The 15,975-nt window shown below is 41.1% G+C and overlaps 1 protein-coding gene across 1 annotated transcript in view; it reads right to left on the reverse strand.

Annotated features, from left to right (window-relative positions):
- LOC136619890 (cadherin-related family member 3-like) overlaps positions 1 to 10,265 on the reverse strand; it is a 51,994-nt gene extending 41,729 nt beyond the window's left edge. Inside the window, exons 1-5 of the mRNA XM_066594617.1 lie at positions 10,223 to 10,265; positions 8,728 to 8,924; positions 5,673 to 5,838; positions 3,206 to 3,294; positions 455 to 555 (exon numbers count right to left, since the gene is read on the reverse strand). Coding sequence (XP_066450714.1) covers positions 455 to 555; positions 3,206 to 3,294; positions 5,673 to 5,838; positions 8,728 to 8,924; positions 10,223 to 10,265 — 596 coding nt within the window. The remainder of the gene's footprint in view (positions 1 to 454; positions 556 to 3,205; positions 3,295 to 5,672; positions 5,839 to 8,727; positions 8,925 to 10,222) is intronic.
- Between the last annotated feature and the right edge of the window lie 5,710 nt (positions 10,266 to 15,975).

The raw sequence follows: 15,975 nt of genomic DNA on the forward strand, positions 1-15,975 counted from the left end.
GCTCGTTAAGAGTAACGAGCATCCCGAACACCCTAATATTCGCCCGAGCATCAAGCTCGGACGAGTACGTTCGCTCATCACTAGTTGTTATGTTTGTAAATGGATGTCATTATATTTTGTGATGCCTCTTTAAATTTGGTAACTGTGCATATTGTAATGTTGGGAAGCGGCTCCAGGCAGACAGCGGCTGGTGGGAGTAGCATAGGTACAGGTACGTAAACCACATTTATATGCGAGGGGTGTGGCATATTGATAGTGGGAACGCATGCGCTGTGACACACAACGTGACAAGCGTCCGTATCAGTCGCTCCCTGAAGAGTGCCAAAAGGTCAAGGTGATCTACTTATTGTTAGAGGACCCTCCTATTAGAAATTGATGGTAAAAACATCTCTAAATTCACCACAATGGTCCATGTTTTCCCCCAAAATAATGAGAAATTGGGGAAAAAACTTACCTTTTCGTATTACTTTCATAATCAAACATTACAGCGGTAACGATGGTCCCCGTGTTGTCAATCCGAAATCCGGAGTTTCCAGGATTGACTGTAACAGAGTACTGAAAGCAGAGTAATAAGTGAAGTTAAAACTTGATACACTTTGTGCAAAATACCATCTATTTATGTAGAATAGTAAGGGCTCATGGCCACGAGCAGCGTGGGATACGCCTGCAGACTTATGCCGCGGTAGTACTGCGATTAAAAACAAAATGTGCCTGCTGATGATCCCGGAATTCCATGGTCTCCATAAATGCTATATTAATGGAGACCTCCTGCGGCGTAAATCTGCAGCAAATGGAACATGCCACAATTTATTACCCGCTGCGGAAATCCGTGGTAGAATTCCGCATGCGAGCATTGGTAGGCAGAAAGCTATTAGGTTCAATAGAACCTAATAGCTGCGGAATTCACATGCAGATTTTCGCCGCTGGAAATGCGGTAGAAATCCGTTCGTGGGCATTCACCCTAAGAGAGGTCCAGATATACGGGGAGATTCAAAAAGAAAGAGCAGGTTTAGGGATTAATTTACAAACAAGCTCCAAAAGAGAGGTCCACAATCCTCACATCACTAAGAAGAGGAAGGTTCAAACTTCTTTCATGACATACCAGTAAAGTCCTATTTACACGGGACGAACTGTTTGAAAATCCCTGCCTCCAGGAAGCGCAGCCTCTGATTGACTCTTGAGTGCCGTGGCTCAGCTAATCAGAGGCAGTGCTCGATGGACCAATCACAGCCATTCAATGAATTTGTCACTATGTAGAATGTTCTTACATCGTTCTTCATTCCAACTGTCCAATGATGACGCTCCTTGCATCACTGTAGACAGGCCGATACATCTTCTTTGAAAGAACTCGCAAGATGTTTGCAGGATGAATGGAGGGAAATGCCAGCTGAAGTGTATCAGATATTAGTAGGAAGTATGCCACGAAGAGTATCTGATGTCATTAGGACCAAGGGTGTCCCACTTAGCCTGGTTTAGACACAATGATTATCGCTCAAAAAATCTTTTGAGTGATTTTTGAGCGATAATGGTTGTGTGTTTCTTTTACAGCGCAAGGTGATCACTCAAATGTTGTTATACAGCTGAGCGCTACGAGCAGGGGATGTAGAACACAGCTGTGTTCTTCATACCCCACCTGTCTTCAGGGAGCGGGATACAGCTGAAACAATAATATCAGCTGTATGCCGCTGTGAATTCCTGATAACTGATGGCTGTTCAGCGACGGTTTAATGAAAACTGCACAAGGTCAGTGCAGTTAGACACAACGATTATCACTCAAAAGGCGGCTTTGAGCGATTTTTGAGCAAAAATCATTGTGTCTAAAAGGGCCTTAGGTACTAACATATGGAAATAAATACTACTTGTGATTCTTGTTCAGGTACTTGTACTACTTGTACTGCTCATCATCCCCCTTCTTCCTGTAACTGTTATGATATAGGGTTACTCTAGTTGGCAGAACTAATTACATTTTCCTGCCTATGATATTTCACAAGTATGAACCACAATTGATTCACAATAAGATATTATGTTTACCTAATGGCTTTGCAATAATGTGCAATTAAGTCACCAAGTTTCCGTGGACGAGTGACGTAGTTGCGGGTCTCTTAGTAACACACTAACAGATGCTACATGTGCTGAACCGAGATGTTCTTAGGAAACAAAGGGGGATGAATGGGAACGTCTTGCAGAGAGTGGACGGCGCCAAAGTCTCCTCTAACGGATTAGTATCCACCTGAACATGTGCTTACCTATCAGGCAAATGCTTCTTCGTCAGCTAATCCTACCTCTTACAGGCATGCGGCAGATCTCCCTCTGTAACTGGGGAGAGGTGCAGTTGACCAATGGCAGCTCTATGGGGATGAACGACTGTATGAACAATCATTCATCCCCTAATAGACTCAGACTTAAATCATCTAAGGACGGTGCATTTACAACCGCAAAATCTGTGCGCCAAATGTGTAGCGAATAGAATTAATTAACTAAATGGATTCCTTTACATGTGTTTTTCTTCCATGCACATTTCAAGTGCGGGGAAAAAACACGACACAATCTATTTTTGTGCGCATTTGCGCACAGAAGGCCCCTGTCTGCCCGAAGTGAACTGCGCGATTTTGCGGGCTTAAACAAGAATACCTGCGCCTACCAAGTCAGTTGACCTGCCTACCGAGTCAGCTGACCCGCTTACTAAATAGGCTGCCCTGCCGACTTTAACATGGTGCTGCCAAGACCAGTAGTCCCTGCAGCGCAATAAAGTATAGTAAAAACCTCTGATACAGGGGCAACAGCCTGTGGATGTGTGCTCTGAATAGCGCATGTACGTCCTGCGATAGAGTGCATATATGCGCTTACACCCGTGTGCGACTGAGCTAGACAGCTAAAGAGGGAGAGAATACCGCACCAAAATCCACATGTAGACATGCAGATAATGGGAGTGGAAATCCGCATTAACAGATTTATCTGCATATTGCGGAAATATGCCGTCTTTATGAATGGTCCCTGAAGGGTCACACCCTATAGACAAGGGAAAAGGCACACCCCATAGACAAGAGGAAAGGCACACCCCGTGTATTTCTATATTTCCAGGGAGAGTAATAGAGAAACAAGTATCAAATAATTCATTCCCGGTTTGAGTCAAGAGCTGCAAAATGATTTCATAAACTCTGTGGAATTGTTGACTGGTTAATATGAAGTATTATAAGACTGTCACCTGCAGAACATCTTTGTCCGGGTCCTTGGCCGCCACTTTGTAAATGATTGTGGAAACAGGAGTATTTTCAGGAATATAAACCTCAGCATCTGTTGGCGAGAAATAATTGTATTACAATTTGAGACGTTAAAGAGGTTCTCCAAGACAGTTACAATAGATGATTCTTCCCCAGGACGGGACATGAATAGTTGATCGGCGGGGATCCACCACTTGGGAACCAAATGATGATCTGATCCCGGGGGTCCACCGTCAATGTGGACAGCTGTGGAAGCAGGTAGTGCTGTCCATATTGCAGCAGCTTTGTCTAGTATATACTTGTATTTCCCAAGTAATAACCATGGAGGAGTATCATTTCTTGTTCCTCTGTAAATCCTCCTGGAAATGCATGAATAAATTGCTAGATGGCATTACCATACCCAATGTCAATGGGGTATTTGCCCATCTACTCTGACATTGTACAATTAGTGCTGACAATGATAAACTGCATAGGGGACACACCCTACGGACAAGTGAAATAGTAACACCCAGTTATCAATTTATTTAGAATTTACAGGAGGAATAATAGAAGACCGGCACAATACAGAGTTTTATAAAAAGATGCTTTGCCAGTTTTATTTCTTGAGGAATAAAGGATTTGCATAAACAGACATGTCAGGAGAGCCATTCGATAAAAATAAATTTTAAAAAATCTTGTTATTTGTATAGCGCCAACTTATTCCGCAGCACTTTCAAATAATTTATTTATTACCCCCACCAAGCTGGGTACTCATTTACTGCCCTCTGAAGGATGGAAGGCGGAGTCAACCTTGAACCGCTAACTGAACCACGCAGGGATTGAGAGTTTAGGATTGCATCTCTGCTGCACTCTGCGCCACATGGGATCCTTTTTAGGGTATTTTTGCACGTAGTGGGAATGCTGAGGCTTTCCCACAGTGGAAGATTTTGTGGCAAAATTGGCAACATTTCTGCATTAAACCATGCAAATTTGCGTTGCAGAAAATCCACAGCATTTACACTATGTGTGAACATACCCTTAAAGTGACAATCCAGGCAAAAGTTAAAAAATCCAAGTCTCCTCCCCCCTCCTCCCTATTTAGCTGTTCTCTGCCAATCAGTAGATTCACTATGGAGTCAGATCAGGGGTCTCGTTTAATTATGGAGTCTGGCCTTGGGTATCTATAAATTATGATGCCTGATCTGGGGTCTGTATTGATTATTTAGTCAGGGCATAGGGTCTGTACTAATTACGAGTTCCGATCTGGGAGTCTGTATTATGGCATTGGATATGGGCTCTGTTTTAATTATGGTTACTGATCTGGTGTGTGTGTGTGTGGGGGGGGGGGGGGGTATTGATCTGAGTTTCAGGTTGGTTTGTATTAATTATGAGGTCAGATCTGAGGGCCAGTGCAAAATCTGCGACAGGACTAGCAAGCTACCATGCATCATTTATAATACTGGTGTCTTCTTTTGTGGCAGAAGGACCTTCAGGCTTCAGGGAGAATGAAGAATGGAGAAGAAAAGTACAGTTAGTTAACGGAGTAAAACTTTATTCTGCTTGTACTTGTGTCTTTTAAAATGTGTTTTATTGGATAGTAAGGTGACTTTAAAATGAGTCTGGGGGCTGGGAAGGGCGCATTTTGCCTAATCTGTCTAGGGTACCAAATCATCTTGTCCAATCCCTGCCCCATAGGGTGCAGAACAAGCAAGGTAGGTCTGTGTAAAGACTTGTTGCGACAAGGGTGAAGTTGAAGGCGAAGCATATGCAGCAGCTGCTGCACTGGTGAAGAGGGCCTTAGCAGAACAGAGGGTCTGAGTTCGGTGATGTGGCTGACCAGGCTGCAGACCAGAAGCGTGGAAGGGCTGATTGTACTCCTGCTGAAGGCCTACTGATTTGGGAAGATACAGTTGGCATAATGGTTTCACCCCTGTAGAGTGCCCAAGTTTCAGTTGAGTATAAACTTTTGATGTAAAACAGCCGAACATTACCCCTGTATCAGTGAGGTCTCCTACAGTGCTAGAGGGTATAAGAGTGTATTTTTTTCCGGGCAATAAAGGCCACTTACGACACCACTTACTGTAGCAGGCACTGACCCATGTATTGTAGTGTCTAGGGCCATATCAGGTTATGCAACATTGTAAGCATTGTGCCCTCCCGTGGGGTGAAAAACTACAGATGATATGTAAAGAAAAGTTTTTGGTTGTTGCATAAAACTTGTATCCGCCCCCATCTGTCCATTGCTGCACCATCCATCCTGCATTTCTCCTTTGACATAGCGATATCATTTGCATAAAAAGTTGAACAGAAATAATTTCCCAATTATCATAAATGGCAACATTTCTTGCAGCTCATCCTCACACAGAACAGACATTGCTGCTGAATCACGCTCTGAGACGTTTATTCTTTACACTGCAAATGCATTTGAGGCAAATTTCCATTTTTTATGGATAAAAGTGACAATCCACCTACCTCTTTCAGCCAAAGTTCCAGTGAACATGGGGGGCTTGTTAACTTTGGAAATCTCAATGACAATGGACTGAGTGGCTGTTGTGCCTTTGCTGTCTTCAACAAGGATTTGAAGGGTGTAAAGAGGGACAGCTTCAAAGTCCAGCTTAGGCCTGCTGGTTGTTATTAACTAGATGAAGAGTGAGCACAAAGAAAAGCAGATATAATTATCTGTACAGAAAGTATATCAAGAAGCTTCAAAGCTATCATTAAATTAATGTCCTCTTGAACCGGCAAGTGCAATTACAGTGGAAGCAACACGAGGCAGATGGAGAAGAATGTCGTATTCTTAGTCATGTATTTTCCTTGTTATCCAGGTTTTCATCTATCTATTTACCCATCTATCTCTCTCATATCTATCTATCTATCTATTTATCTCATATCTATCTCTCTATATATCTATATATCTATCTAATCTACCTAGCTAGCTAGCTATCTCATATCTATCTATCTATCTCATATCTATCTATCTCATATCTATCTATCTATCTATCTATATATCTATGTCATAGCTATGTATTTATCTATCTATCTCAGATCTATCTCATATCTATCTATGTCATATCTGTCATATCTATCTATCTATCTATCTATAATTCATCTATCTATCTATCTATGTCATATCTATGTCATTCATCTATCTATCTATCTATAATTCATCTATCTATCTATAATTCATCTATCTATCTATCTATCTATCTCATATCTATGTCATATCTATCTATCTATCTATCTATCTATCTATCTATCTATCTATCTATCCATCTCATATCTATCTATGTCATATCTCATATTTATCTATCTCACATCTATCTCTTATCTATCTATCTATCTATCTATCTCCTATCTATCTATCTATCTATCTATCTATCTCTTATCTATCTATCTATCTATCTATCTATCTATCTATCTGTCATTCATCTATCTATCTATAATTCATCAATCTATCTATCTCATATCTATCTATCTATCCCATATCTATCTATCTATCTCATATCTATCTATCTATCTATCTATCTATCTATCTATCTATCTATGTCATAGCTATGTATTTATCTATCTATCTCAGATCTATCTCATATCTATCTCATATCTATCTATCTCATATCTATGTCATATCTATCTATCTATCTCATATCTATCCTATCTCACATCTATCTATCTCATATCTATCTATCTCATATCTATCTATCTATCTATCTATCTATCTATCTATCTATCTATCTATCCCACATCTATCAATCTATCTGTCTCATATCTATCTATCTATCTATCTATCTATCTATCTATCTATCTATCTATCTATCTATCTATCTCATATCTATCTATCTATCTATCTATCTATCTATCTATCTATCTATCTATCTATCTATCTATCTATCTATCTATCTATCTATGTCATAGCTATGTATTTATCTATCTATCTCAGATCTATCTCATATCTATGTCATATCTATCTCATATCTATCTATCTCATATCTATGTCATATCTATCTATCTATCTATCTATCTATCTATCTATCTATCTATCTATCTATCTATCTATCTCATATCTATCTATCTATCTCATATCTATCTATCTCATATCTATCTATCTCATATCTATCTATTTTGTGAGTTAAATTTCAGCCTCAACCATAAAGTATTACCTAACATACATCATGTGTAATTTTGTTCAGCAAGAACATATCGTAATGTATAAATATACAGTTTTCACAAAGGCTAAGCAATATGATGTTTGTGTCATTTACAAAGAAGCAGCTTGCCCCCAAATCCCTAAGATCTGCAACCTGTTCATCATCTTCCGTGAATTATGCTAATTGTTACCGTAGCAAAATCAACATGGGAAATAAATTCACGTTAAGCCGAATGTACATAGAAAAATGATCCGACGCCAATGAACAAATTGCAGCGATGAATAAACTAAAACTCCAGAAACTCAAAAAGCAATTAAACTATTATAAGAACAGTGATAGGAGTTTATAAAAAAAAGTCTGCATTCTCAAAGGAATAGGATTTTTTGGCGCAAAAAAATTTGCGCTGGGAAAAATAGCACATCGGCGGTTGTTTTCAGTTGCCAATTTTATATGCCGCGTCAAAAGATAGGTCTTGACCTATCTTTTGCCAGTACACACAGGAAGCTCTTATAGACATCTATGGAAGCGGGGAAAAAGGGAGAAGGAGGGAGTTTTCCTGCTTCCTGACATTGCAGAAATAAGACAGCTGTCTCTATTTAAGCATTTGTAGTCATTCTGAGGATTTCTGACGATCGAGGAATTTCCACGCTGCAGCGTATATTTTTGCCGATATGCAGCAGCTGCCCGTGTAAATGGCTGCAAATGCAAGTTCGGGACTCGATCGCATTGTTCATTAATGAGATTTTATGATGCACATGGGCGAATGTAAAAACTCATATGGTTGTGTGAATGAGGCCTTAAAATTGTCATCTGTAAAGTGCACTAATGACGTAAACTAGTGGGTCAAACCGCACCCATAAAATTACCCCCAATGAGGCAATCAAAAACTATTTAAATCCATATACAGTGAGCTCCCTCTTGTGGTGATTAAATGCAGCTAAAATTATCATTTATGAACAGTGTCTCCAATAAAGTGGCCATTTAGTTTATTATCTTTGAAAATTGATAATTTTTTCTTGTCCAGTTTCTTATCATGATGAATTGATAAGGTGTCGAGACAGGGATCCCTAATGCCATATGGTACGGAGCAGGAAGCAGACAGCTCTGTACATTGTGCAGTGGCCCGCTTTGGTATACTGCAGAGACAGCCCCCATTCACTTCAGTGGAAGCTGTGCCTGCAATACCACATTGGGCCACTGCTCAATGTACGGGAGCTACCTGCTTCCTGTAACATACACGATGACAGCTGGTCCGGCCAAGAGCAGGGGTCTTAGGCAGCTGGACCTCCGCCAATCAGCTATGGATGACACATTCTGTTGATAGTTCATCAATTTTGAACACCCCTTTAATACATAGTATAAATGGTGGAGATATTCCATACCTCCCAGTAATTTGGTGCTTTCGGAATAATCGTGAATGGGTGTATCACTGGATTTGAGTTCACTATGAAAGGTGCTCCAACTATGTAATCATACTGCGCAGCAGTCGCGGTCATGCTGGCTACCAGCGTGCTTCGAGGGGCATTTTCAGGGATGGTGACGTTGTTAGGCAGAAACAATCTTGGAGCAGAAGAGATCACTGGTGGAGAAAAAAAAATGGCAAAAGATATATATCATTGTAATTATATAAGTACATGTGACCTAGGCCTCATTCACACGGGTGTGTGCGTTTTCACCCTGGCCGCAAGCGCTATACAATCGCATCAGTGAAGAATAGCCACGATCGAGTCCCGAGAATAATTAGCGCTTTCTCAGTCATTCATAGGCGTGTATCGCGTGAAAAAAAACATTGTAGCGTGGAATTCCGTCGGCCGGCAAAATTCTCATAATGACTTCTAATGCTTAAATAGCGGCAGCTGTGTTCTTTCCCGAGCGCAGGACGCAAATAAACTCCCCCCCTCCCTTTTTTTTCCAGCTCCCATAGGAGTCTATGGGAGCCTCCAGCATTTTTCGTCAAAAAAAATAGGTCGGTCAAGCCCTTTTTTTGACGCAGCGAGGATAATCGTCATCCGAAAATTGCTTATGTAAAGGAATGCATTGGAATCCAATGTCTCAGGTGGTTGCGATTTTCTGGTGATGTTTTAGCACGTAAAAACGTTCGTGTGAATGAGGCCTTATACTGAATATGGTTCTTAAAAGGAATTGAATACTTAGATATGAAGTCACTTGTAAACTGGGAAAAGTAAGGAGAACACTGAGATATTAAAGGGTTAAAAATCCAATTTACTGCTACACATTACAAATTCATGAATGCAAATATGAATCGCTTGCATGAATCAAACCCTGTTCTTTAGCCATATTTACACAGGCGAGTTTCACGAGTGAGTTCTGTCCGATAGCGAGATGGGCAGAACTCGCATATGAAAATAACACATTAATTTTAACGTGTTTAATTACATAAACAATTTTTCTCTTGATTTTTGAAATCAATGGGAGCAACTTTTTTCAGTCCATGTGCAAGTAGCCTTAGGGTTTGTTCACATGGGCATATGCGTCTAAGTGCAACACATTTGTGCTATGAACGACTTGCTTTTGCTGGTGTATCAGCGCATTTCACTGTACTGCTTCAGAGTCCTCCATACTGACCCCAAAAACAACTTTTGTGTAGAAAAGGGTATTTTTATACAAGTTGAAATGTGTTGGGTCAGCTGAAATTAGTTCGCTACTGTAAAAGTGACAGGGGAACCCCTGTCTATAATAGGGCCGCCCCCACCTACCGTACCATGGCCATTTATTATACTGCTGCCTTTAGGTGGCAGAGGTGGCCCATTGGGCAGCAGGGCAAAGATGACACTACCATCTCTGCCCAGGGAACTATGCTTGGAAATCATAGATTTTACGAGATAATGGGAGACTCTAAGCCTAAATTATACTAACCTTGATAAAAGCTGAAAAATAGCAGCAGCCGTAGCGCACTCATCCTGCTCACACCGTACAGCAGACTATGTGACGGGAACAGACAATGCTGGCACTTTTCATGGTCCACGACAATTAAATGATTTGAAATATCTAGCGTGGCACTCCTCTCCTATAGAAACATCAGACCTCACAAGGTGTGTCTTGGACGGGGATACAAGCAATGACCAGCAAAGCACTTAGTATTACCAAATGTGTTTATTGAGATAGAACATTATTATATGAGCTGAGGATTCAGAGTCCATCAACCCTAACACTACAAACATATCTGCCGGAGTTACAATTAAGTAGTTGCACAGCATAAAACCACATTATGACTGTAGCACTATTCCAGGCTAGTCTATGCATGCCGGCACTGGCCCCTGTAGTAGCATCTACTTGGAGGAAAGAAGAACCGTCCATAATATTCTATGCTTGTAAACACCACTAGTAATCCCACTCTGGTCTAATCCTAAATAAACTTTGAAGGGGGTTTCCACTGTTGAGGCTCATGGAGATGATAATGTTGTGTACAGCAGAACATGGAGCCCCTATTGCCCCATAGGCACTTGGTCAACTATCTACGGTGCCTCTCCTCTCCAAGAACCAATACAGGAGGTCATGAGTTCTCCTTTAATGGAAGTCTTCAAACAAAGGCTGGACAAATATCTGTCTGGGATGATTTAGTGAATCCTGCACTGAGCAGGGGGTTGGACCCGATAACCCTGGATGTCCCTTCCAACTCTGCCATTCTACCATTTTATGATTCAATACGACATTCAGCTCTAGCCTCTCTATCCCAGATATGAGCACCAGAGGATACCGTGTCTGGCCAGACCTTTCTTCTCCAACATGTCCATTCATGTTATGCATGTATAACCTGAACCTTAAAGGGCAACGCTCCATTCTTGTTCTTGGAAGAGGTGTTCCAAACAGAGGATCCCCTCAATAAGGTCATATGTCCTAGTAGGGGCTGTCTTCATGAGACTATCTCTTTAACATTTTAGTTATCCAAGTCTTTTTCATGACCACTTGGTCTTAAAGGAGTTTGTCCAAGTCCACAGGATAGGGTTCAATTGATGGGACCAAGAGCTTGGCTATCTATGTCAGCACAGACATAACTTTAAACTGTTTAGGACTAGGCACATTAAATATATGGCGCCAGGTCCTGGGCTTAAAGGCCAGCCAATAGTAAAATTACGGTGTGACTTTAAGCCTCCTGTCTCTGCAATCAGTCAAGAGGAGAAAGCAGGAGGGGCTTTTAACCCATTCTGCCTTTTCCTTCCCCGAGTACACAGTGCTCAATGAGTGCTGTGTACTGATAAGTGAAAGTGGAAGTGTAACTTCCACTACGGGAACCCCTGGGGTCACGTGACTGCCAGGATTCCCTGCTACAGCAGAGCTGCAGGGTCGTACTAGACCCTGACCAGCTCTGCCAGTGACTAATGTCACTACAGGGGTTGTTCCTATGGATGCCCCAGCTACGGTGGGAAAGTGTCAAATAAAAAAATAAAAAAACATGTGAATGTCCCCCAGAGGTCTTATATGACGTCATGGGGGACATAGATAGTAAAACATAATTACATAAATAAGTAAATCAAAATTACAGAATAAAACAACAAGATATACATAAGAAAGAAAATAACCCAAAATTGACGCCAACCAAACCGTCGGTATAAGCGCCCTGTAATCGAAAACCATACATATTATATATCGAAAAGTCCAAAACAAAATGAGGAACCCATTCCCTTACTTTATTTTAGCATAAATATACTAATTAAAAAAAAATAACTAGAAATGTGAAAAAAATCATTTTTTTAGCTTTTTACCCCCAATAAAACTAAAAGCAATGTGTTTTTTCCCTAAAGCAGAAGCAGAAACCTGTGCCTACTCTGCTGTGGTTTTTGCACGTGTATTTAGTCCTGTCAATGGTCAAAATCCGCGAGCTTCTGCGTGCATCTTCAGAAAGAAGTGACAAGTTATTTCTTCATGCAGATCCGCTTGAAAGTACATCACAAATTCTGCGTGTGGATTTTGTCCATAAGCCCACATGCGGATCCCCTGTAAAAATCATGGCAGAATAGCTCAGGCATGTGCTTTTCCACGTGGCAAAAAAATTTGCACCGAATTTGAAATGGCTAATTAGTTCTAATCAGTTCTTTTTTCTGTGTAATTACGCAGTGCTTGAGGCATCTCCTAACATATTTTGCGTGCATTTGTGCATTGACTTCTATATGGAATTTAGTGGCCAAACGCACAGGAAAACAGAACATGCTGTGGGGGTTTTTTGCGTGACCAAAATGCAGAAGAGAAAATCCGTACATATAAACCTATTGAAATCAATGGTTTCTATTCACTGCATATTGCGCAAACAAATTTGGCGTGCGCAAATATGCCTGTGTGACGCTGGCGTATTTGTGTGCGCATGAGAGTAGCATTTCGCAAAATGAAAGATGCTTTTTTCAACAGCGTTTTATACCGCGCCTTCTGTGGCCACAAGGCACATTCATTCGCGCACTGCAAACAAAGACGCACTGATTTAAATGGCTAATTAGTCTTAATGAGTTCCAGATGTCTCCTTTTTCCTATGCAATTCTGCAGTGTTTCACACATCTCCTTGCGTATTGTGCAAATATGCAGAAAGATAGAACATATTCCTTTTGTCTTTGCACATGCAAAATATGGAAATGTGAAACAGATTTGGCACGTGCAAATACGCCCGTGTGATGCCGGACTTAATGTTACTCCGTTATGCCCTTATAGTTTAATGGTTATGTAGACTTTTAGAATTTTTTTTGCATTATTGTGTCAATGTATCTAAAAAGTTCAGTGAAGTAACTTTGCAATAAGGATTTCATTACAAATCTGCTAGAATCTTGTTTATTATCACCATTAGAGATGAGCGAACGTACTTGTTTGGGGCGATTTCGCAATCGAGCATCGCTTTTTTCGAGTAACTGACTACTCGGGCGAAAAGATTCGGGGGGGCGCTGGGGTTGCAGAGGGGAGTGGGGGGGATAGAGAGAGAGCTCCCCCCTGTTCCCCACTGCTACCCCCCCCCCCCTGCGCTCCACCATGCCGCCCCTGCCCCCCGGCGCCCCCCGAATCATTTCAACCGAGTAGTCAGTTACTCGAAAAAAGCGATGCTCGATTGCGAAATCTCCCCAACGAAGTACGTTCGCTCATCTCTAATTACCATCATTATCCATTTATAATGTACATTGCCTTTCAGTAATGGACCTTATCATATAAATAATTATGGTGGTGATATAAAGTAGCAGAACTTGTTGTGTTCAGGGTATCCGCCTTGTGTACATTGGAAATGACTTTCATAAACATTACTCTATGTGTGCAGTAACATATTTACTCCATTCTTTCCATATTCTGTACTTACAGCTTGGTCACCGGGTATTTCACAGTATATCTAGAAGTAAATTAGGTAATAGTGATAGATGACTGTTCACAGCTTCTCTAGTGGGCCCACTCTGCCCTCTGCTGTTTCCAAAAGGTTATTAGCTTTTCAATGCAAAAATATTGATTGCCAAACTCCACCTCAGTTTCCAGACTGAAGGACCTGCAAGAACAAAAGTGAGCTATAAGTATAAGAAGCTTTTCAATTGCATATAACAAAAACATACAGGGCAGACTGTAATATGCTCTGCAAGGGACTTTTCACATGGGATGGAATAGGCCCTACGATGCATCGAAAGCCAAGGTGAATTCCACACCAAAATACACAGGCGCCCAGCAGATTTTGATGCAGAATTAGGAATGGCTTAGAACCTGAAATTTCACATCAAAATTCACAGATTTTGGTGTGGAATTCTGTAGCGGCGATTTGGCGGCGTCTGCGGTGTAAATCTGTTCTTTGTGAAAGGTCCCCAAAAGTCATAGAATGTTGGAATTGGAATGGGCCTTTAGGGTCATCAGGTCCAACCTCCTGCTCAATGCAGGATCCACTAAATCATCCCAGACAGATGTCTGTCCAAACTCTGTTGGAACACTTCCATTAAAGAACTCACCACTTCCCGTGGTAACCTGTTCCATTCATTGATCCCCCTCACTGTCTAATAACTAATTTGTGTCTCCTCCCTTTCAGTTTCATCCCATTGCTTCTAGTCTTTCCTTGTACAAATGAGAATCGGGCTGATCCCTCTGCACTGTGACAGCCCTTCAGATATTTGTAGACCGCTATTAAGTCTCCTTTCAGACCTCTCTTCTGCAAGCTAAACATTCCCAGATCCTTTAACTGTTCCTCATAGGACATGATTTGTAGACCGCTCACCATCTTGGTAACTCTTCTCTGAACTTGCTCCAGTTAGTCTATGCCTTTTTTAAAGTGGGCACAGTATTCCAGATGAGGTCTGACTAAGGAAGAGTAGAGGGGGATAATTACCCCACGCGATCTAGACTCTATGCTTCTCTTAATACATCCCAGAATTGTGTTTGCATTTTATACTGCTGCATCACACTGTTGACTCATGTTCAGTCTGTGATCTCTTAGTATACCCAAGTATTTTTCACATGTGCTGCTGCTTAGCCCAATTCCTCCTATTCTGCATGTGCTTTTTAAATTTTTCTTGCTCAGATGTAGAACTTTGCATTTCTTCTTGTCAAATGCATATCACAGGTCACAGCTCTTCATCAGCAGAGTAGTTCTTGCCCTGAGGATTATTCCATCTGATCATATAGAGGAGTCACCATCACACAATACTAATTTATAATCCCTTTAAATAAAGCTACAGTCATTTTCACTTGCTGAGTCTTGCTGCAAAAGATGAAGATTTGTAAGTGTAGTAACCCACTACTCTTTAATATTAACATCTCAGGGAGACCATGTCCCCATGTGCATTTTATTATATTGTATGTGATCAATGGTATCTTCAGTATCTCTGCCTGGACTTATCAACTGGGAAATCCCCTGCTAGGGGACAGCCCCCCCTGTATTACCTGAGCCATTGTTTGTCCTGCACTGAACACCTCAACCCCCATCATCCGCTAGTTTACCTTTCCCTTGTAGCATAGCAGATGGGAGTCAGATTATTTAACCACCATGAACCTAAATTAATATCCCAACTCCTGCTGGCTACAAAAGCTTATACTGGGTGTCAAAAAGCACTGTTCTGTTTGACATTTGTCCATTAACTCCCTACACTGTGGCATACTGCTAGGGGTCCCAGTCATATACCCCGCAGCTCGCAGGCTGGCTCCGGGTGACGCTCAGGGAGGGGACGTCGGTTACCTGGGCAGCCAAATACAGTCTGCAGACTCCCCCGGCACATGATTTCTCACAACTCTCACGTAATTATATATATATATATATATATATATCTGGTATAAATTATACCAGCTGTACATATAATAATACACAGGAGATACCCAGGTTATTCCAGCATGCTCCATATCACTATATACAAAATCTATAGCTTATACCAGCTGTACATATATAGTTATATACAAGAGATTCCCAGGGTATACTAGCATTCTGCATATCACTACAGGAGATGTCTAGCTTATACCAATAGTACATATATAATTACATACAGGAGATATCCAGGTTATACCAGCAATGCATGGTCCATATATTACATATGTACAGCTGGTATAGGTTATACATCTCCTGTATATAGTGATATACCAAGTGATATCAGCATGATCGATATCGCTATATACAGGATGTATACGTTTGTTCCTAAGATTGTTCCAATGTCTCTGTGGCTCTAAGGGATGCGTGA

This window comes from Eleutherodactylus coqui, chromosome 3 (genome assembly GCF_035609145.1).
Source record: "Eleutherodactylus coqui strain aEleCoq1 chromosome 3, aEleCoq1.hap1, whole genome shotgun sequence".
NCBI lineage: Eukaryota > Metazoa > Chordata > Amphibia > Anura > Eleutherodactylidae > Eleutherodactylus > Eleutherodactylus coqui.